General features: G+C 35.6%; 1 protein-coding gene across 2 annotated transcripts in view; it reads left to right on the top strand.

Moving 5' to 3' along the window:
• The window catches only part of LOC136851574 (serine-rich adhesin for platelets-like), a 77,468-nt gene that overhangs the window by 33,579 nt on the left and 19,731 nt on the right, over window positions 1-24,158 (top strand). For both annotated transcript variants that reach the window (XM_067125842.1, XM_067125843.1), the window contains exons 3-7: window positions 10,018-10,123; window positions 10,601-10,743; window positions 21,576-21,776; window positions 22,234-22,344; window positions 22,801-22,950. In XM_067125842.1, coding sequence (XP_066981943.1) covers window positions 10,018-10,123; window positions 10,601-10,743; window positions 21,576-21,776; window positions 22,234-22,344; window positions 22,801-22,950 — 711 coding nt within the window. The remainder of the gene's footprint in view (window positions 1-10,017; window positions 10,124-10,600; window positions 10,744-21,575; window positions 21,777-22,233; window positions 22,345-22,800; window positions 22,951-24,158) is intronic.

Raw genomic sequence — 24,158 nt, 5'->3', positions numbered from 1 at the left:
GTGTATTTTTTTTTATGTCCAACATTCATTAGCAAAGGCCTGTCATCATGAAAAGGGCATTTTTCTCTAATATATATTGCTTTCTCGCCGATAGCTAATGGCCGCATTACTCTCCGTCGGTGTGAAGGGACTGGGGAAAAAAAAAAAAGGAAATCTCTATGTATCATAACTCTTTCCTCTTCCCCGACTTTTCCTGGGAGTGGGAAGAAGAGACGGATGTCTCACCAAGTGAAGAATGTAGTTTCCCTTAATAAGACAGAGAAAGGACAGATATAATGTTCTCTTATTAAACGCGAGCCTCGCGTCGTCCCTTATTCACAGAAATGAGAATTCCGTACTAAAGTATCAGTCGATGTATTTCGGGAGGAAAGATTCCCAGCCTTTCGTAGGTAGTAGGATTCTCTCTCTCTCTCTCTCTCTCTCTCTCTCTCTCTCTCTCTCTCTCTCTCTCTCTCTCTCCATTTTTCTTGACAACGGCCATGTTTTCCCATTCCTTGTTCGTTGTCGCCAAGGAAGCCTCAGCCGAAGATAATGAATCGAGCCTTTTTCGTTTTGGGGGTTAGGTGGAGGGGGAATGACATATGCTTTAATATTAAATCAAGGGAATTTAATCTGTGTGTGTGAGAGAGATTTTTGCGGTATATATGAGAGATAGGAAAAGAGGACATATGAGCGATGTCTGCAAGCGAGATTTAAGAATGTGCAGAAGATAAGGTCAGAATTACCTGAAAACTGTGTGTGTGGATGAGGTTCAATGTAATTTGAAAACTGCAAGTGAAAATTACGTTTTGTTATGGACAACATTATGCTCATTTTAGTCTGAGAACTAAGTGTGTGTGGTAGACAAGTGAGAGTCGTTATGACTCGGACGTGGTGTGAGGAAGTTAGTTTCAGTACGGCTTGACACCGATTTAATCTGAGCCTCGATAACATACAAAGTATTCATGTAATATTGAGCCCCACTTGACATAAATCATCGTCTGGTCATAATGAACAGACGATGCTTTATGTCAAGTGGGGCTCAACATTACATGAATACTTTTTATGTTACCGAGGCTCAGCTTAACTAGAGAACCATTATGTGGAAGTGAAGTCAAATAGGTGTTGAAAACGATTACAGAGAAGTGAATATCAGTGTCTGGAAAATGATGCAGGATTAGAGGTTCAGCATCACCAGAGAAAATCACGTAGAAGTGAAGCTGAAGATGATGACTCCCGAACACGAGGAAGGGATAATCATTTGGCCTCCGTGAACTTTGACCGCTCTCCTTGACGAAGGGAACGGTATTTAGTCAAGGCTGAAACTAGTGGAGGAAACGGAGGACTTGTGGAATGCATTTCAAGTTAATACTCGAGGAAGAGTTGCTGACGATTTTCATGGGATATAAAGAATATCATGATTATGAGGAGAGTTAATGGGTTGATAAACTGGAGGATGAAGTCAGAAGAAGGTGGAATTAATTTTCAATAGGTCAGATATAGTATAATCGATTTTGAAAGAATCTTGTCATAACTAAGTTGATTTCAGAATATTTCATTTAATAGAATATTCAGTCAACAAAGAACGACAATAGCAAATTTATTTAAAATATCAAAGAAAATTAATTGTAACGAAAATTAAAAAAATAAAACAAGAAGCACCAGTCGAATCGTGGCGTATTGTCGCGCATAAAATTCAAACGAGATCGGTTGTCGCAAGAATGGAGAAGCGAAGATAATGCATCAGTCCATACATAATAGATGGGAAGAAGTCGAGAGTCTTCGAGTGCCAATTAGACGATAGTCGAGATGAGATGAGAGAGAGAGAGAGAGAGAGAGAGAGAGAGAGAGAGAGAGAGAGAGAGAGAGAGAGAATGAGAGGAACGCCTCTCGTGTGATAGGCGACGATGTAATTCCTTCATAAAAGTGGGTGCTTCTCTGACAACGGCGCCATAATGCGATCTCTCTCTCTCTCTCTCTCTCTCTCTCTCTCTCTCTCTCTCTCTCTCTTTTTCTCTCTCTCCAAATTTTTGTATTGTAGCTGGCATTTTTATACTAACATGTTGACAAGCCCTAATAGAATTATCAGAAATAATACTGGTATGTGGTAAAACACAGGAGAGAGAGAGAGAGAGAGAGAAAGAGAGAGCCATTAAGACTTTTTCGTATTAAGATGTAACTCCAGAAAAGGGACGAGAGAAGGGCAGACCATATTTACAGTAATAACATAAGGGAGTGTAACGTCATTACTACCCCTATAATTTAGACCAAATGGCTAAAGTCACTTACGAGCTAATGCTGTCGTGGCGTTAAGATGATGATACAGTCGAAATGCCGCGTTGGTTGTGGGCCAGTTAAATCTACTCACACGAAAACACTTGATTGATGCGAAGGAAAAGTGATGAGAAACAATAATGGGAAGAAAGTTTTGACGAAGACACTTTTCACAAAAACTTATTGACATTCGGTTTCTAATCATCAGGCTGCAGAAAGACTCGAGTTTTTTTATCAAAGCCAAATAAACATCCATTCGCTTAGATTCCGAAAGAAAGAAGCCTTTTGTTATTAGCATTACAAATTGGATGTATCCGTCGAACGCCTTCAAACGAATTAACGTCCTGTGACTTCCTGAATTGCCATTTTCTGCTGTGTTCTCATGTCATTTCCTGAAGGAATCTTGATGTTGCCATTTTGCGCAGTTTGTTTTAGAGGCATTCGACGATTAGAAATGCCTTGAAGGCCTTTATTAAGGGCGTTTATACATTATAAGAATTTTGTATGCTATACTCCATGACAGTAATTCACGTTGCATGGACAATTTCCCTCTGCTAACGATAATCTTCTTCGTTTTAGTCTTCCATATTCCGCAAGAATGATCAGAGTTGGTCTGCTTCAGTCTCCCTTAACCCCTGATGAAAATTAAGTTCATTTGGCTCAGTCTGTCTTACTCTTTGATCATGGTCGTGGTTGGTTCGGTGTCTCTTCACCCCTCCTGACAATCCGAGTTGATTTAGTTCAGTTACTCTCTTACCTTTTGATAATATTTTTGTTCACTTTTGTTGGTTTGGTTTGGTGTCCTTATCTAACGATGACAATCCACACTAGTAATGGCTCAGTTTCCCTAAACCCATGGTTAATTTCTTTAGTTCAGTTTCCCCTCTATCTGAACCATTTTCTGTACTGGCGTTGGATTAGTTTGGTTTAGTCTCCCCGTAAATTTTTGGTGGTCCTCTGGATTGGATGAGTTTCTTTTACCTCTTGGTAATAATCCAAGCAGGTCTGGTTCAGTTTCATTCTCCCAATTTGCTCGGTCTGTCTTAGATATTGACGATAACCAAATTGAGGTTTGTTCCGTCTTCTATAACCTCTGACAAAAACGCAAGTTGTTTTTGCATTTTTCACCCCATAACATTATCCCACAGCAATCTAAGGAGACTGAGTGCAACCAGGAAAAATAGTAGTATATATATATATATATATATATATATATATATATATATATATATATATATATATATATATATATATATATATATATATATGCTCTTAATCCCTTTGAGGTAGTGGCCACAGAAAGTGTTACCCATTCGTTTATCAGTGAGAGTTAGGGATGTGATTGCTAGCCCCAGACCTGGTGTGTGCGTTCATGGGGATTTCTTCATGGTCACCCAACCAGGTGTTGATCAGTCTTAAACGCTGCTCATCCTCGGGAGACCAGTGGTGAAGCAACCTCTTCCCAAATGGTGAGAATCGAAATGTTATATATATATATATTTATATAACAGGAGTCACACAGGCACGCGCGCCTTCGCATGCAATTATTATTATACGCAAGAAATTCATCGTCGTTTGCGGAGAGTTCCACTTCATTCTCTCTGTTGCTTACGTATCAAATCATTGCATGTGCTTTAGCGGCGTCGTTTCTCTCCCTTATTTCCTCCTGCAATCTCTCTTTAAAATCTTCCGTTTTCCATTAGTCCTTATTCCCCCTCTGCGTTTATCATCAATGTGCATCTCATTACTCAGTTCCCGCTGGTTGTCATCAGGGGGAAGTACGCCATGCGGCCCTTTCTCTCATGAACTGGGTCCTAGTCCCAAAATATAGAATGCTGAGTTGTAGTTGTTGTTATTATTATTATTATTAATTTTTTTTCGTTTGACTTTAAAAGGTTGTCTTAATTTTTAAGACACAAATCCCACTGTTACTATACAGAATTCTTTGTCATACTAGTTTAATAATAATAATAATAATAATAATAATAATAATAATAATCGCACTGATACTATACAAAATTGTGTCATACTAGTTTTTCGCAATTATTATTATTATTATTATTATTATTATTATTATTATTATTATTATTATTATTTGGCAGCAGACCCTCTTTTTAAACAGGTTTTATTGAATATTATTGCTTCAGCTGCATTTATTTTATAGAAGACGTTTTCTGTTTTCCTTATTGCGGACTTCTCTTCATTGGAGGTGCGTGCCAACAGCTCGCCTGTATTTGTCATTTCATGGGGGAAAAGTAAAAAATCTGGATTCTGCTTTTTATGTATTCTATACAATTAGAATATTATAACTTATACAGTTGCTTATACACTTGTTGCCGCGACGTTTCAACAGACTCTTCTGTCATTCTCCAGCAGGGAGCTAGTAGAGGACTGGCAGGTTGCATAGTCCTTCCGAATTTATGGACTGCAACCACGGGCCCATGACCCCCGCTGAAGGGTAAATTCGGAAGGACCTATGCAACCTGCCAGTCCTCTACTAGCTCCCGCTGGAGAATGACAGAAGAGTCTGTTGATACGTAGCGGCAACAAGTGTATAAGTAACTGTATAAGTTATAATATTCTAACTGTATAGAATACATAAAAAGCAGAATCCAGACTTTTGACTTTTCTTCCATGAAATGACAAATACAGGCGAGCTGTTGGCACGCACCTCCAATGAAGAGAAGTCCGCAATAAGGAAAATAGAAAAAGTCTTCTATAAAATAAATGCAGTTGAAGCAGCAATAATATCCAATAAAACTTTTTTATTATTATTATTATTATTATTATTATTATTATTATTATTATTATTATTATTATTATGGAAAACTAGTATGACAAAGAATTTTGTATAATATCAGTACGATTTGTGTCTTTATTATTATTATTATTATTATTATTATTATTATTATTATTATTATTTATTATTATTATTATTATTATCATCATCATCATCATCATCGGAAAGTCAATAGATGCTTTTACACTAGATATTCTGCCAGTAATGCCTACAGCTTGAGGATGTCGAATCAGTTATATCAAAATTAAATGAGTCCTGATTAAGAGATGTAAATCTATGAGGGTTGTAAAGCGCCTACCCGAATATTGATTGGCACGGTATTTGAGAGGGTATTCAGCCTTATTATCACCGCGGCTGATAATGTAGGTTGATGAATGTCTTACGCGGTTTATGGTGGTATAGGTAGTTACCGTTTTCTATGTTACTACCCCACCTGGTTTGTTTGTATACATATGAGGCTCGCGGTGTGTTTACATACACCTGGTTGTGAGACCTGCTTTCAGTATGATCATCCGGTGGGAAAGCCAGTATTTTGGCTGGTTGGTCGAATACATTGACTCGGTTTAATTTGTCGCAAATGTTGAGGTTTATTTGCTTAACCGGAAGTCTTGAAACTTGTATTTCTCTCTCTCTTTCTCTTGTTGTCCGAAGAGGAAGGTTAAACAACATTGGCTTTGGTCAGAACTTGGATAGGTAACCACTAAGTCATGCCAGACGCCGTCGGCTACATTAGCCTTTTTTAATCCATGGGTCAGGGTGTAGAGCTTGCAAGCTCATCCCAAAAGTGCTTGCTGTAAACCCGAAGGGTAGTACCATCTTTAGTTACAGTACCTGCAAGGGTATCGTCATGCAAATGAAATTTTATATATATATATAATATATATATATTTTTTCTCATATGCATGACGATACCTCATCATCGGGGTATATATGTATATATATATATATATATATGTATATATATATATATATATATATATATATATATATATATATATATATATATATATATATATATATAAAATATATATATATATATAAAATAAAAGAAATGACGTAGTGAAATAAGTTTGTCAATACCTAGCAACAAATAAATTTGCAGAGTTGAGACAGGGTCCTCACCGTTGAGAAAGAAAGCTTTTCAGTCACTTTTATTAATATATTTTCAATTATCAGAAAACATAGAACAGTCACATGTTGAAGCCATCACCAGCATTACAAATTTTAACATATTAAAAAATATGATATAGGAGTCATTCATGTAATCCTCCGCATACAAGGGTCAAAGACTTAATTGAAAAACTGTTTGCCGTCAGAGTTTACTAATTTTTTGCAAAATTCTGTAAGTCTCTTTATTGGAATGGGAGAGTAGGCTACTTGAAACTTTGGATCAGTAACAAAATTACCTAACATATGAATACTTATCATATCTTATCCACAAGTTTAGTAACCGGAATATTAAGGCTTGTTATTGTATACAGGGATAAGGATCATTAATACTCTTTCACTATACTTTGTATTATTATTATTGTTATTATTATTATTATTATTTATTGCTTTTTCGGTTTTTCGGTAATTTTCTTGAGACACAGTAACAAGGAGTTACTGATGATGTTCCTAAATTAAACCTCGACCTACATTTCTAAGATAGATGAATTAAAATGTCAGAGTTTTTATTTCATATGATTGTGACACACACACACACACACACACACACACACACACACACACACACACACACACACACACACACATATATATATATATATATATATATATATATATATATATATATATATATATATATATATATATATATATATTATTAACAGAAGGACGAAATGCATATTTCAACTTTATATCCAGCCAACGTTTCAAAGCATGGCTTCATCATCAGGGCTAAAATACAAAAGTAACAACCATTAAAATTAATACAAAATACTCAGCAAAAATCACTAATATTAAAATAGACTGGCTATTCAAAGATGGAACCAGTTGCTTGATGGTTAACCTCGAAGGTATGGTGAGATGTTTCATCAGCAGCTTGCTCTAAGATTTCAAAATCGTCATAGGAAATAAAAGATTGACACTGTTTAGAATGTTACCTTATGTAAGAAAACTTCTTCCTACGACGATTATGAAATCTTAGAGCAAGCTGCTGATGAACCTCTCACCATATTCTCGAGTCATTAACCATCAAACAACTGGTTCCGTCTCTGAATCGCCAGTCTTCTTCTGCCCGGCTGTTTATAGTATAAGATGTTTCTTCGTCATTTTGGTGCCTTTCTTGGTCACTCAGTTTCCTTTTGAGGCGTTAGGTTGGTTTTAACTTTCATGTTTCGGTTCTAATATCTATTTTTTTAATATTATTGATTTTTACTAAGTCTTATGTATTAATTTATTTGTTGTTACTTCTGTATTTTAGCCCTGATGGCGAAGTCATGCTTTAAAACGCTGGCTGGAAATAAAGTTGAAATATGCTTCGTCCTCCTGTGTGTGTGTATATATATATATATATATATATATATATATATATATATATATATATATATATATATTGTGTGTATGTGTGTGTGTACGTGTATAAGTACAATAGGATGAGAGAAATTGAAAGTAATATCCTTAACAGCCCTCTAGCGCACGGTAAAGAAGGTGCAAAAACCCATTCCAACAAAATTAGATTTTCCCAATGAGAGCCTTATCATGCTATAACCGCATTGGATTGTCCGGGGGTCTTATCAGCTCCTCGGTCTGGGCATTCTCCCTGGAAGTGGGTGGGTGGGTGGGAGAATGCCCATGAAGTGGGTGAGTGGGAGAATGCCCTTGAAGTGGGCGGGTGTTTGGATCGACTCATTCGGGGATAAAACCATTCCCGTGTCCGACTCTCCAAAGACGTGTCGTGGGGAGAGGAAAGTGTCACCCCCCGAGGCTTAAAAGGGAACTTACGACCGCCCCACTCGGTGGGTGGTCATAATTCCAGCGTTTCGGCTTTCATTGGGACCCAAAGTTCCTTGACAATGCCACCGCTTTTATAGAGATTTGGGAGCCGGGGGGTGGGGTGGCTAGTTGGGGAACTTGCACATAACGACCGATACAGTGATTTTTTTCCTATATCTTTATTTTCGTTTTTTTATTTAATCAGTTGGTGTTTCCTTTTTCCCTGTTCGCTGTTTTACCTAATGTTTCAAGAACATTGAAAATGGCAGATTCGATAACTTACTTTAAATCATAAATATAACTTTTATATTAGTAAAATTACTGGTATTTCATAAGATGGCCGAGGAGAACTAATTTCACGCAAATTATTGATGAAGGAAGGTGGCTATAATTTTAAATTCAATTAAATTATTGATATTTTATATAATTTTATATAATTTTATATAATTTCCTATATTTTTTCCCTCTTGTGTGAGTAAGTTTCATTTACATTTAAGCTAAAAGTTACCTTTTTAGGAATAACGAACCTCATCACTGATTGAGGCCTTAACAAATAGAGGTCATTCCTCCAGTGTTATTTTCTATCGTATATCTTTTTCCTCTTCCCCCTCCCTGACTTCAATACCAAGGCCCACCTAACCCTCCACAATAGCTCACAGTTCAAGTGGATCGACTATGGCTCACAGAAATTGAAAACCTGAAACGTACTACATCATAAATATAGATATATATATATCATATGTATATATGAAGATAAAAAGGCCCATATAAACACTGTTTGAACTGTTTGCGTTGCAACCACATATCTCGAGCACTTCCTTCTGTGCCCCTGTTCACTGGTAAAATATGGACAGATGATGTGATACAAGAGTATATATACAAAACATATGTAGGTGTGGCAGTGAGTTTCTGTTGGTATGCAGGTGGCCATTGACCCAGGAAGGATGGAAATTAAGGGATTCCCTGGTGATTTTTGGCTTCATTAACTCCCGTCGGAAATTCAGGTATTCCCGGGTGATTTTTGGCTTCATTAACTCCCGCCAGACGGGAGTTAATGAAGCCAAAAATCACCCGGGAATCCCTTAATTTCCATCCCTCCTGTCTGGCGGGAGTTAGTGAAGCCAAAAATCACCAGGGAATCCCTTAATTTCCATCCTTCCTGGGTCAGTGGCCACCTGCATACCAACGGAGACTTATGCCACACCTACATGTATTTTGTATATATACCCTTGTATCATATCAATATTTTACCAGTGAACAGGGACACAGAAGGAAGTGCTCGAAATATATGGTTGCAACGTTCAAACAGTGTTTTATGGGCATTTTTATCCTTATATTATACTGTTATATTACTTTAAAAGACATTCATGTATATATACATATATATATATATGTGTATACATATGTATACATATATATATATATATATATATATATATATATATATATATATATATATATATATATATATATATATATATATATATATATATATATATATATATATATATATATATAAAAAATAAAGGGACCCCATAGAAACATCAAAAGGGTAGAGATTATAGCGTTATATTTTGAAGACAACTGTCTTCCTCAGCGGGCAGGTAATGGCCGTTGAGGAAGACAGTAATTGTCTTCGAAATATAACGCGAAAATGTCTACCATATTAGTGTTTTTGTGGGCTCCCTTTATTAGAAAACATTTCATAGACGTGTGTGTGTGTGTATATGACACACTTGTAAGTTTTGTTAGTCATGACCGATAGTATTCTTTTGTAAATAGATACAGTACATGAATGGATGTACGTATACACAGTATGCACAAGATAATTTGAGTAACAATATGAATTTATAATCATTTTCCCATAGAAATAACAGATTATGTTTAGAAATAACTTTTTTTTTTTTTTTGCTTTTTATGAGTATTTAATTTCCAGTTGTATGGCCCATTTTAATTATCTGTTTGTTTTATTTTATTCTATTTTCATTCACATCCATCCGACCTTTATTCGTTTTTGTCTCTTCCAGGACTCGAAGATGGACTCCCTTGTCCAGCAACTGGACCTCTACAGTCGACAAGGTATCCCAAAGCAGCCTCACCTGTTAGCCTGTCAGACATATCAAATAGACCAAGGTAAGTTAAGGTGTTATTTTTCTCGGAATTGCTATTGCTGTCGGATGCTCGGGAACGAATGTGTTGTAGTAATTGTCTGTGTTCGGTTTCGCAATGTTACATTCTCTCTCTCTCTCTCTCTCTCTCTCTCTCTCTCTCTCTCTCTCTCTCTCTCTCTCTCTCTCTCTCTCTCTCTTTTATCTTTGTGTTTATGTGAATTGGTTGTATAATTGGTACAGCAGTTTTTTTTTTTTTTTCAAGAAATGTTGAGATGTAATTGTAGACCTTTTGTGAATGCATTATTTTATTCCAAGACAATTGCAAGGTTGTAGGTTACAACCTACAACCTTGCAATTGTCTTGGAATAAAATAATGATTTATGATTTTTTTATTACTTCTACTGAAGTCACTGTCTTATGGAGAGACTAACGTTGAAATTTTGGAACAGTAGTATTGTAATTCTGGATGTATTTTAACTCCATTCCATTACCTCCACAGAGGTAGTAGTAGAGGACAGCTGGCGCGTCCTAGTCGAAGGGCACGAGCAGCTGGACGACCGGCAGGAGCAGCAGCAGAGCGCCATCTGGGAGCTGGTTGAGACCGAGGCCACTTACATCCACATGCTCAAAGTCATCACAGATGTGAGTCGACCAAATCGCCTTTGTCTCCTTCATTTCTCTTTCTGTTTTTTTCAGGTTTAGGGAGTTAATTTTTTCCCCATTTTTTCAAGATTAGGGAATTAATTTTTTTCCATTTTTCAAGTTAGGGAGTTAATTTTTTTCCCATTTTTCAAGTTTAGGAGTTAATTTTTTCCCAGTTTTCAAGTTTAGGAGTTAATTTTTCCCCATTTTTTCAAGATTAGGAATTAATTTTTTTCCATTTTTCAAGTTAGGGAGTTAATTTTTTTCCCATTTTTCAAGTTTAGGGAGTTAATTTTTTCCCAGTTTTTCAAGTTTAGGGAGTTAATTTTTTCCCATTATTCAAGTTTATGGATCTAATATTTTTCCCATTTTTCAAGTTTAGGGAGTTAATTTTTTCCCATTTTTCAAGTTTAGGGAGTTAATTTTTTCCCAATTTTTCCAGTTTAGGGAGTTAATTTTTCCCCATTTTTCAAGTTTAGGGAGTCAGTTTTTTCCATTTTTCAAGTTTAGAAAGTTCATTTTTTTCCATTTTTCAAGTTTAGGGAGTTAATATTTTTCAAGTTCTGGGAGTAAATTTTTTCCTATTTTTCAAGTTTAGGGAGTTAATTTTTCCCCATTTTTCAAGTTTAGGGAGTCAATTTTTTCCATTTTTCAAGTTTAGGAAGTTCATTTTTTCCATCTTTCAAGTTTAGGAATTTAATTTTTTCCCCATTTTCAAGTTCAGGGAGTTAATTTTTTCCCCATTTTCAAGTTCAGGGAGTTAATTTTTTCCAATTTTTCAAGTTTAGGGAGGTAATATTTTTCCCATTTTTCAAGTTTAGGGAGTTAATTGTTTTCCATTTTTCAAGTTCTGGGAGTTAATTTTTTTCCCCATCTTTCAAGTTTAGGAATTTAATTTTTTTCCATTTTTCAATTTTAGGAAGTTACTTTTTTTCCATTTTTCAAGTTTAAGGAGTTTATGTTTTTCCATTGCGTGCTGCTGTTTGGACTACAGTGGGTCTACGATTCTAATCTCGCTTTACATATTTAGAGACCCGAGTTCAGTCTCACGGAAGAGAAGCGATTTGGGTATGCAAAATTCTTTGTGCCGCTGCTAACGTAAGCAGTGAATTATGTACTTTGCTTTCAACAGGTCTTTTTTCCTTTTTTTTTATTTTTCTGTCTCTGCTTGATATTACCTCGAGATTATGGTTATTAGCGTTAATTGTTTCCTTATTGTTTTGTTAAAGTCTTGTCATTGAATACTTTTAGGTCGTCATTTCAAGTTCAGGGAGTTCATTTTTTCCTGTTTTTCATGTTTAAAAGTAACGCAAATAATATTGCACAGGTAATCGTGTAGTTATGAAGCCCTTTTCCTTATTGATTTTTACAGCAATAGACGAGTTTTTTCTAGACTTTTGATTAAAGCAAGACTTTTACCGTGTATTTACGAGAGAAGTATAAAATGCTTTGCTGAGCAAAATAGAGCTAATTATTTGCTCAGAGAGTTAATGGCTATTACGCTTATATAATCCCTTGAACGTTCAGTGTTTAGAAATAGTTTTCCTTGCAATTACGGTAGTAATTAGATGTTCCAGATTCCTGCTTCCACCAATTTAGTTTTTCATTGCCACCTTCCATGGGTGAAGATAACCCGAAGCAAATGGCACCAGGATAATTGCAGCTAAATTACGAAGAGGGTTAATGATCTTATTGACCTTCAAATGCCCCCAAATCAGCCAAAACCCTCGCAAATTCCAGGCTAATATATCTGCTCCCATTGGCTTTGATATTTAGCATTCCCTTTATTGTGGCAGTGTTTATAGATAATCAGGAATGTCACCTTACAGATTGAATGTAAAATATACATACATAGAATATATATATATATATATATATATATATATATATATATATATATATATATATATATATATATATATATATATATATATATATATATATATATATATGAATATACGTACATATGAATGTACGTATTTATATTTATTTTATGAGTTAAAGTTAGACTGGGACGGAGTCAGCGTCGCTCTAAATTAGCCATGAATTTTCAGAGAATAGTGCAGGCTCCTACAAGTCTATTTCTGTGCGGTCGATTGTCATGACTGTTATAAGCTATTATTCATTTCTTATGTATTTTGTGTTGTGGTCATGATTGTTCATAAATATGTTTAGTGTGTCAAGGTTTACGAATTATAGCCATCGCGAGTTACAGCGTTCCTGTAGCCTAATTGTCCTGTCTCTTAGTTGAAAGTGGTGGACTTTATGAGGTTTTCATAATAGGAGGAAACTTCAGGTAGTGAAGTGCTCTTAGTCCTCTTAGGTACACAAAGGGAATGTGCGTGGCGAGGCTTTTATTTTTAGATTCGTGTCTTTATGACGTTTTTATTACTTTGGAAACACAGGATTATGCCTCGTACGTTGAGAGAGAGAGAGAGAGAGAGAGAGAGAGAGAGAGAGAGAGAGAGCTTGAAGCGCGTAAAAACACCACTAGGCTCAAGTTAAGATTCTTAGTGGCACCGGTAAGTCTTAGATACTTCAAGGACTTTGTCTCAGGTAACAGGATATCTTGGAGGTTGTTTGATCCTTAATGGCGTAACGTCCAAGGACTCTTCAATGACATTCTGTTAAAAGGGAAAATAAAACTTAATCAAATTTATGATGGCCTCTCTCTCTCTCTCTCTCTCTCTCTCTCTCTCTCTCTCTCTCTCTCTCTCTCTCTCTCTCTCTCTCTCTCTCTCTCTCTCTCCCCGTGTATACGTAAATATATGTATAATATATGTTTGTGTGTCTGTTTATGTGCGTGCGCGCGCGCTGTCTGGACTTCAGTTGAAACTAAAAATAACGTTTAGCAAAAGTTTTTTATTCGTGAAATTTGGATGCCCTAATTTGACAGGTAAAAATTCTGTGCTATCATGACATGCCTTGGCACTTTGGCTACTTCACAAACTTTAGAAAAAACAGTATATAGGTCCCCCATCCTTTTCCTGAGGAAGTCCTCCATTTTAAATTTAACTAGAAATGCAAAACAAAAGTTTGGCGGGCCATCATCCCAATTCATGGGCGGAGAAACTTAAACAGACCTCATCCTAGACGCTCATCAATCGTACCCACATCGCTGTTTTTATATAAGTTTTAGCGACGACGACAGGGCGCTTATTAGCCAATTAACCCCCACGCCCGTCTTCTCAAGAACTTTTCTATAAAGGGTTCTCGCTTGCATTTCGGGCTTGCAATTAAAAACGGATTAACCCCAAAATGGAAGAGTGTCCATTTTGGAATATCCTCTTTCTTGAACTCATTTTTATGGGGAAACAGTTTGGAAAGCCCGTATTATTTTAGCTAATACTGGTGACATTCCGAATCGATTTTCTTTGTCGTTCAGTAGGAAACTTGCGAAAACTGTTTGATCTTACGTTTTGGATCTCTCTCTCTCTCTGAACTCACCCTATTAGGAGTCATAAATTATGACAAGAGTTTTAGGAATCTCTCTCTCTCTCTCTCTCTCTCTCTCTCTCTCTCTCTCTCTCTCTCTCTCTCTCTCTCTCTCTCTCTCTATTGAGTCATAAATTATGACAAGAATTTATCGCTGTCTCTCTCTCCTCTCTATTCCGTCTCTCTGGAATTATCCCTATTAGGAGTCATCAAGTACGAAGAGATTTCGTAAAATAGGGAATGCTGGATTGGAACTCGAGGTACATTCGATAATCCTCTTAGACACGATCTTTGTCGGTGCCTCTCGCGTTTTTTTTTTAAGTGGCTAGTATTGATATGTATCTCTCTCTCTCTCTCTCTCTCTCTCTCTCTCTCTCTCTCTCTCTCTCTCTCTCTCTCTCTCTTCACCAGGACAAAAACTTTGCCTCGGTAGAGTATTCATGTAGGTAAACATTTTGTTAGAGATTCGCCGGTTTTAAGCCCAAATTGAGTTTTTGAAGGCTTATCGAATGTTTTACCTTAATGTCAGTGGAATACATTCGAAACCAAATTGAATTTTCTTTGGTAACTGGATTAGGAATTCAAGGAATATGCAAATCTCTGGCGAGTTGCCTTTTTCACATACGTGGATTTGAATAGCGATTTTAAACTGTTTCTTTGCATACCGAATATCGAATTGTCAGAAGAGATATCATTCGTTTCTTTTTGGACGGAAAATGGAAATATATTTATCAACGTTTCATGACTGAAGGGAATACATCTGTTCACAGAGGTTTCTTTTCCTCTTTATGCTCATGTTGACAACTCCGCTGATCGTATTTTGACCCTCTACTGCGATAGGTAGGCTGCTTTTGCGTTTTCATCCTCTTCTTTTGACCCCTGTCGGTGAGTTCACGTTCACCTCGTATGACCAGTTTTAGAACCCCTGAGATTTGAAGGCTATTTAAAGACTGTTATATTATTGTCTTCTGTGCATTTCGTTACTTTGTTTAGGATTTAGTAATCTATTAATAGTTTCATTAAAGATGACTTTGAATGGGTAGTTTTCATTTACATCTTTTTTTGTAGGAGAATATTTATTTATTTTATTTTTTATATAATTTTTCGTGGTATGCTTCACGGAACTTCCCAGTAAAGCTTTGTGATTAGCTGAAGATTTGATACAAAAATGTTTTAATTTATATTCTTCGTTCTTTGGGACGTCTTGCAAAAAAAAAAAAAGCTTTTATGTTGTAATTCACGGAACCCTTCTTAAAACGTCGTGATTTATTACAGCTTTTATGAACGTTTCTTTTCCCGTTGACAGATATTACTTTGACACTTATTTTGAAAGAAAAAATAGTGACCTACAGTGCTGTACCTTAAAGAACTCTTAACCTCGTGCTCTGCCCTGATTTCGGACCGTTTTGGCTGGGATGTCTGTTACAGAACCTCATCTGAGGCTGATTGCCTCAAGTGTGCAAGACAGCGCAGTTGCTAGCAATTATTGCGACTCGAACAAGCGGCCGTAGAAACAAAGTTGAAGGAACGAAGTTGGTCCCGACTTAACGTACAGACCTCATTAGAAGTTTCCTATGTGGCTGTAATTATCATTCCCGGTATTCTGACAATTCTGGTTTAGAAAGTGGGGGACTTTCGTGTTCTTGCATCTCTCTCTCTCTCTCTCTCTCTCTCTCTCTCTCTCTCTCTCTCTCTCTCTCTCTCTCTCTCTCTCTCTCTCTCTCTCTCTCTCTCTCTCCGTATTTCGAAACTGCTGTGGAAGAAAAGGAAATCACCCGTGTTAGATAAACTTCGTCCCTTCCATGAACCACAATTCATACTTAACGAAGCAATCATGATTCAATTTGGAAGTTTTTTTTTATTTTTCAACTCTCAAACCCCGGTTTCTAAAATCATAAATATTTACAGCAGCTCCATGTAAATTATGGATCTGCTGGAAGTGAGTTGCCGTGTTATTTTCTGGCTAGATCTCTCCGAATCGATTTTCTACCGCTGTTGATGCTCCTCACTACTGCAAGTGGAAATAATACGGTTCTCGAATATGATGACATACTCACAGCTACATACTTCAGGAATATGTATGTAGCTGTGACTGTCAGGCATAATAATAATAATAATAATAATAATAATAATAAAATTAGGAAAAAGACCTTCTTTATTACAGGTTTTGTTAAACAAAATGGCAGTTTCAGCAGCATTTATTTTATATAGCAAACGCTCAATTCGTCTTATTAATTGTTTTTCTTGCGCTGGAATGGTTGCAACCAATTGACCAATATTCATATCCGGATATGAATATTGGTCAGTTACTTGCAACCATTCCAGCGCAAGAAAAACAATTAAATAAGACGAATTGAGCGTTTACTATATAAAATAAATGCCGTTTGAAATTAACAAAACATTTTAATTAATAATAATAATAATAATAATAATAATAATAATAATAATAATAATAATAATAAATAATAATAATAATACACCACTACAAGAAGGAATATGTAAGTAAGCAGAGTTATTTTTCATTTGTATTTTAAGATGTAGCTGTGGTCCTCAAATATGATAATCATACTCACAGCTTCAGGAAGTAGTATGTACCTGTGACTGTCAGGCGTAATAATAATAATAATGATGATGATAAAATAAATACACTACTTCAGGAAGGAATATATATATATAAGCAGAGTTATTTTCCATTTGTATTTTTAGAACGTCGGAAACATACAAAACAAGTTTCTTCTCAGGTCACATATGTTTGCTTTCTCCTCGCGCCGAATAAAATGTCAGGGCTGTGCCGTATTTGGTGCAATAGTCTCGTCCTTTTTCTCAGTTTTATTTCCTTTTATCTTCTCTTTTTCTTTCTTTTTTTTTTATTGCGTCTAGAATCTGGTATCATATTAAGATTGTGTGTTCGTTTGCAAAGATACACTTTGTCTCAGCAACGTGTTCAAAATTTGTATGTATATATATATATATATATATATATATATATATATATATATATATATATATATATATATATATATATATATATATATATATATATAATATATATATATATATATATATTGTATATATACACACAGATATAGTTCATTCTATATAAAATGTAGATGCTAGAGCGGGTTGTCTGATATTTGTGGCTAGAGATGTTCAGTGATCACAGATATCTACATTAGAACTCATAAACATACACAATACTAGTGTGTATAAATGGGCTGATGACATTGCTCAATACGTAATTGTATGTAAATATAGGAAAAAATAAACAATATCAACCTGAAACCTCGACAGTTGCGTTACCGCGTCTGAAAAAGATTTAAGTATATTACCCCTCGCCAAAAAATTTTGACACGAATTTGTGGCAGAATTAACTCTGAATTAATTGGTGAAGTGTACTACTACCTGTTAATGTTTTATATGTAGCTGGTATATTCCAGCGTTACCTCAAATTTGACGGAGATGTTCTTGAAAGTAAGTAGCCGAATGGTGAGTAGCACTAACTTGAATGTTCTCATGCAGTGGGGATAACTTGCAGTGGATGAATGATACATCAGTGTATACTTTCCGTCCATCAATAAACCAAACAAAAGGTCGCGCCGGGTTGCATTCTCATTCACATGTGAGGCTTCTAATTATGCTAATGCGTAGGCAACCAAAGGTCATTCTTTGACAGGCACGGAAAACTCCTGAATGCTTTTCAACCTTTTCTTTTACGTTTTCCGCTCGTTTTTCCCTTCTCTCCCAACTGTTACTGATTGGGATTGAAAACTCGGTACTTGCGTGCATTTGATTTTATTTTATTTGTTTTATTTCGTCACATTTCCCCGTCACTTATATGTAAAAGGTCATTAAAATGACGCATGGATATGTCTCCACGAGGCAAATTTCACCTGTAAAAGTCGGCCGTATTTTTGCTGCCGGAGTTCTAAATATAAACTTTGGTGAGCGAAAAGTAGAGGAAAATGAGTGGAAGGAAGGAGTCAGGCAGACGTCGACATTCGTCATGCCACTTTTTCGTATTCCTGGACATCCATCCAGAAAGACCCGAGAGAGAGAGAGAGAGAGAGAGAGAGAGAGAGAGAGAGAGAGAGAGAGAGAGAGAGAGAGAGAGAAAGGTGTGGTTAGGGAACGATATGATGAAAATGTGAAGCAAGGGATAAGAAAATATCCAAGAGAATGAAGTGAGAGGATGAGAGAAAAAAATATATATGTATTTATATACAGTGTATATATATATATTATATATATGTATGTATGTGTGTGTGTATATATATATGTATATATATATATATATATATATATATATATATATATATATATATATATATATATATATATATATATATATATATATATATATTAATAGTTTCAAAATCTCTATGATAAAAATGTGAGACTGTGGACAAGAAAATCTCCGGTAAGATGCAGTGTAAGAATAATGATCCAAAAGAAGGAGAAAGAAAGAGAGAGAGATGATAATAAGGTGAGTTTAAAGAACGCGCGATGAGAATATGAGTCATTTAAATGATAGCTGTGCCACAAATATAAAACGAAGACAAAACAAAAGCGTGGAGAAATGCGCGGTGACACCCGCAGAAAATGGCAGTGGTCATGACGCCGGAAGATTAAAGAGACGGGAAAAGCAACAAAGGAGGAGAAAAGAAGAACAGAAAAACGAAGTGGAGACTTCTCCGAAAGAAAAACAAATGGGAGATATTTCTGGGGAGTTAGTCTGCTTCATAAAGACAGAGTATGAAAAACGTAAATAAAAAATATGTTTGGGGCTGAAAGTTTAGGGGAGTTTTTCTTTCTCGAAACCTTCATCTGAAAACCCTTATGGATAGAGTCAACAGACTATAAACCCAAGGGGATCTGAGGGAAACCAGCCTGTAGAGAGAGACAAGTTACAGGGAAAACTTGATAAATAAATAAATACGAGGGGAGGGAATATATGGCCGATGCACCAGAATACGGAAAATTACATAACTGCGCTAGGCAGACTATTCCACATTTCAATTGTAGCCAGAATAAAACTCCTAGCAGTTCCTTTCTTCTTGTATTAAACTGCAGAGAGAAAATATAAAAAAAAAAAAAGTTGATGCTATCACTGAAGCATATTAGAGTTATTAATAGATACATGGATAGCGCAGGGAGAACATCTGTAGTATTGTTGCTCTCAGATCACAATTATTCAAAAATTTATATATATATATATATATATTATATATATATATATATATATATATATATATATATATATATATATATATATATATATATATATATATATATATATATATATATATATATGAGAGAGAGAGAGAGAGAGAAAGAATTAGAGAGAGAGGCGAAAGAATACACACCATCTCATGGGCTTTTTCTTCCAAGATTTGAAGTGGATTTAAAGAAAGTTCGAATCAAAATCTGGTTTTTTCATTTCGTTAATTTTATTCATTTGCATTGTTTTTGTAAACTGTACGCCAGAGAACAATCTGTCACATATGATAAAATATTTAAGATATAATTCATTACTGAAAATTAATCCATTTAGGTACTTAACTAGGTTTGTATAAGCATAAATGTACGAAAGGTAGGAATAAGGGGCATTGATGCGGCTCAACAATTGGACGCGTAAAAATAGCAAATATTGAGCGAGTGGTTTTGCCCAACCCTCTCAGGACTTTTGTCCGCCGCAATTTAAATTTTTATCGTGATGTGGTAACCGTCGTCGTTTCCTATCCTCGAAATACACGTTTCTCAAAACAGTATCGCCAAATTGGAGAGTGTATCCGGTATTCGCAATAAAATCGGATTCAGAATTCGGGAAAATTTCATTCCCTACCTCCCTTTCTCCCTCCTCCTCCTCCTCCCCTTCTTTCCGTAATCATTCCTTTGTAGTGGACGCAGGGCCCTGATGGATTTCCCCCGGGCGGAAATTCAAATGATGCGGTGTTGGCCAGATTAGTTTCTCTCTCTCTCTCTCTCTCTCTCTCTCTCTCTCTCTCTCTCTCTCTCTCTCTCTCTCAGGACGCGCTGTGCGAAATTTCCAAAAGGTATCAGTTATGAATAATACGTAAATAAGCCTATTGCTACCCACGCTCATACACCCGATCTCTTGGGATACATTTTTTAAACCTTTTTGGTTTTTATTTGTCCTCTTTTCAACATAATGTATGTATGTAAGCATGCATGTATACATCTGAGAGCAGTGTATGAAACTTGTTATTTTCTCCAATATCCGGACTTTGACATTCTCTCTCTCCTCTCTCTCTCTCTCTCTCTGATAACCGTTTTAGAACCGAAAGAGATTGTTTGTTCCTCATCAAAATCAGTCATGCAACTGTAGTTGGGCTGAAATCGTGTCTTGATCTTAAAACTTGTCAGGTCAAGGACATTGTTTTATCGATTCTCCCAGACATTTGCAATGTATACAGTATATCGTTTGACATTTTAAAAGTAATATGTTTTATAGTTGTCGCTACAAGTATGTTGTATGCATTCCTTGCTTATGTTGTTCTGTATCATACGTGTATGCATATTTGTGCACAAGTTATATATATATATATATATATATATATATATATATATATATATATATATATGTATGTATATATATATATATATTACATAAGTGTGTGAACACAGGATTGTGTATAAATATACATACTATATTATCATTTGCCTGTGGTGTCATTTTCATTAACGACTTTTTTCTTTTAATTCGGCGTTGCGAAACATTCTTGAAAATGCCTTTGAACTCGTTAATCGCATCAGAGCGGAATTACCCCGAATTGAGCCTAATCCTGTTAATGGATATTAGTACTGTTTGCCGAGTAGAAGATTATGGAAAGCACCCCTAATACTTTTCACAGCATTTTTAGCGCCGTATGAATAAGCTTTCTCAGACACCGACGGGACTGGGATTTTTTCTTTTCTCCGTTGTACCTGTGCTTTGTTTTACGTACATTTTCTTTGGTTCTCAGTTACTGTGGTGTTTACATTCATCGTGGTACCTGAGCATTTCGTTTTGTAATTTGAAGTATTTTCACTGATGTGTGTTTAGATTAGTAACGAAATTATCTTCAAGATTTGTTTAATCGTATTTTGCAAACCTATTTTCAAAGTATTCGTCTTAGCTTCTCGAAGTCTTGGATAGCAACTGTAGATGTTATCCATATTTCCTCAAACTGCTTCTGTTTTTTCCTGACCTAGAACCGTCTTTCCTTTAGGGGGAAGGTCTGTTGCTTCTTTTCACCTTCAACCACCACACTTCCTTTTTCCTTGTATCCTTCAGTCTTGGGCTACGAGAGAGCACTATGTCAACCATACCATTATATAACCTTTACATCATAAAAAGAAAAAACCAAATGAAGACATTCCGCCTTTCTCTTTCGCAGCTGTTTTTGTCGTGCTTATGCAACCTACAGAACGAATCCCTGTTGTGCGAGATCGACACAGACAAGCTGTTCAGCAACATCCAGGAGATCTACAACGCCAACCTCACCTTCTGGAGGGAACACATCTGCAGGATGCTGGAGGTGGCGCGGTCAAGCAGACAGCCTCTGGACCCGTCGCTCCTCTCAGATGGGTTCTACAAGGTAACGGATGCTGGATGGCTGATTGCCTTTCGTTTTTTTTTATAGATGATGATAAGATGTTGAAAAATATATTATTGAGAATTAATACTGGAAAGAAAAAATATTTCAAAAATGAATACCTCTCGATCTGTTTGACACACGAAAGGTGGTTGCACTTTCTCTTCTAATGCCGAACTGAATCATACAACTTGTGTTTATGTATATAATGTGTTTATACATTCATAAATTTTACTATTCTACAAATACTAACTGAATTTTAATCTATGCGTATGTTTCACGCGCACTCAAAATATGTAAATAGATGTGGAATATTTTTTTCAATTTTGTCTTTGTATTGTCTCCTAATATATTTAACCTAAACAACTTACGTTAAATTCTTTCATTTTTTCCCATTTATCATCAAGAACGACGTTTCTGTATATATCCTTCAATAACCTACTTTCTTTTTTGCTTGTAGTTCGACGAATTGTTTCATCCGTACACCCGATACTGTCTAGACCAGAGTCACTGCCAGCTCTATTGCAAGGAGAAGGACCATGACAACGAATATTTCAAAATGTATTTGGCGGTGAGTTCGTGAGACAGGATTTGATTTGGTAACATTTAGCCTCCCCCCGTATCCACATTGTTCGGAGGATGTAAAGCCATTTTTATGGGTTGGTCTTTTCATTACGAAACGATCGGGCAGTGTCGTAGTTGAATGGACAGATGAATTGGATCACTAATTGTTTGAACTCATTGAATGACAAATGAAATTGGAAACTCGTTGCTTGCATTGTTATTGTATTTGTAATATATATATATATATATATATATATATATATATATATATATATATATATATATAATATATATATATATATATATATATATATATATATATATATATATATATATATATATATATATATATATATATATATATATATATATATATATATATTGCTGTTTATTGTCTGTGTTGATATATTTCTTTGCATGTGCCTTACATCCGACATCAACGAGTTTTTTGTATATTTTTCAGTGGTGTGAAACACAGAAGGAATGCAATAGACTTAGATTGGTGGACATTCTCGTGCAGCCCATGCAGAGACTGACTAAATATTCCCTCCTCCTGAAGGCTATCCATAAAAAGACAAATTCTGAAGACCATAAAATCATTCTTCAGGATATGGTGAGTTACGGATGCAATTCCAGCCTAAATGTGCATCTTTATTTTTTACAGAAAGCAAATGGTGAGTTAAGGTGTAAACCATACGGTATATGCATTTGTATTTATTTATTTATTTAGAAAAACGGCGAATTACAGAAACAAACCAAACCTAAATACCGTATGGACTGTACTTACATCTGTATACTGTACATTTACTGTATATGAATTTGTAAGTTACAGATACAAACCAAATGGATTTATGCATCTGAATATATATGTGCGCTTATTAAGTTAAGTTATAGATGTAATCTACATGGATGTATGCACCTGTAAACTGTGAATTACAGATGTAAACAAAATGGACGTATGCTTGTAATAATCTGTATACTTTGTGAGTTACGGAACCAAACCATATGGATGAGTGCATCTTTATATCCGTTAAAGTTTATATTAAATCTTAAGTTAAAAATATTTTTGTAAGATTAGATAAACTGGGTTCATTATAATGGAGTCGAACAGCTTTTTTTTTTATGTTAGGTTGGCATGCCTTTATTTCACTGTGCGTTATGCGCTGTTGTATGACACATGCACACACCCACAAGGAAATACTGCCTACAGTTTGCCTTCAGCCCCAGCTGCATTGCTTTCTTTGACATTCAAACTCTTGTGGCCCCTTCCCATGTAGCTCTCCAACTCCTTTGTTTTTGCTACATTGTTCACCTTTTATTCATTGTGACTCGGCCGCCTGCTTATCACCGTGATTATAAAGCTCATATCACGGGCATACATACCCAGATAGGCGTTCATTCCTAAAGGCATAGTCTATCCCATTGTCCTTACAAAGCATTTGAGAACAATAGAAATCTATGTTTTTTTAAAAGGTGCTTAGTGTCAAATTTTTTCTAAGAGGACGTTCCTTCGCACTAAGGGTGCTGCCTTCCAGCAAAAAAAAAAAAAACTCGCTTTTGTCAGAACATTTCTTTTGTGCATTTTCTTCTTCCCCCTCATTTATTCCAGGTCTCCCTTCCTCCTCTCCTTTTCTTTTCTCCTCTTCGTTCCGGAATACTTCTTTCAATTATTTTAATATAATTATATTTGCACTCTTTCTCTTGTCTTTGCTGCAGCCAGACCGGTGTCACTTGGGGTGAAAAGGAGCTGTTCTGTACCAATAACTATTTCATCCTGATTGCTTTTGCTTTGACGTATTTCAAGTGAAATTCTTTCCCTGT

The sequence above is a fragment of the Macrobrachium rosenbergii genome, chromosome 23, assembly GCF_040412425.1.
Source record: "Macrobrachium rosenbergii isolate ZJJX-2024 chromosome 23, ASM4041242v1, whole genome shotgun sequence".
NCBI lineage: Eukaryota > Metazoa > Arthropoda > Malacostraca > Decapoda > Palaemonidae > Macrobrachium > Macrobrachium rosenbergii.
The sequence above is the reverse complement of the archived record's forward strand: the minus strand, read 5'-3'. Positions and strand labels throughout refer to the sequence as shown.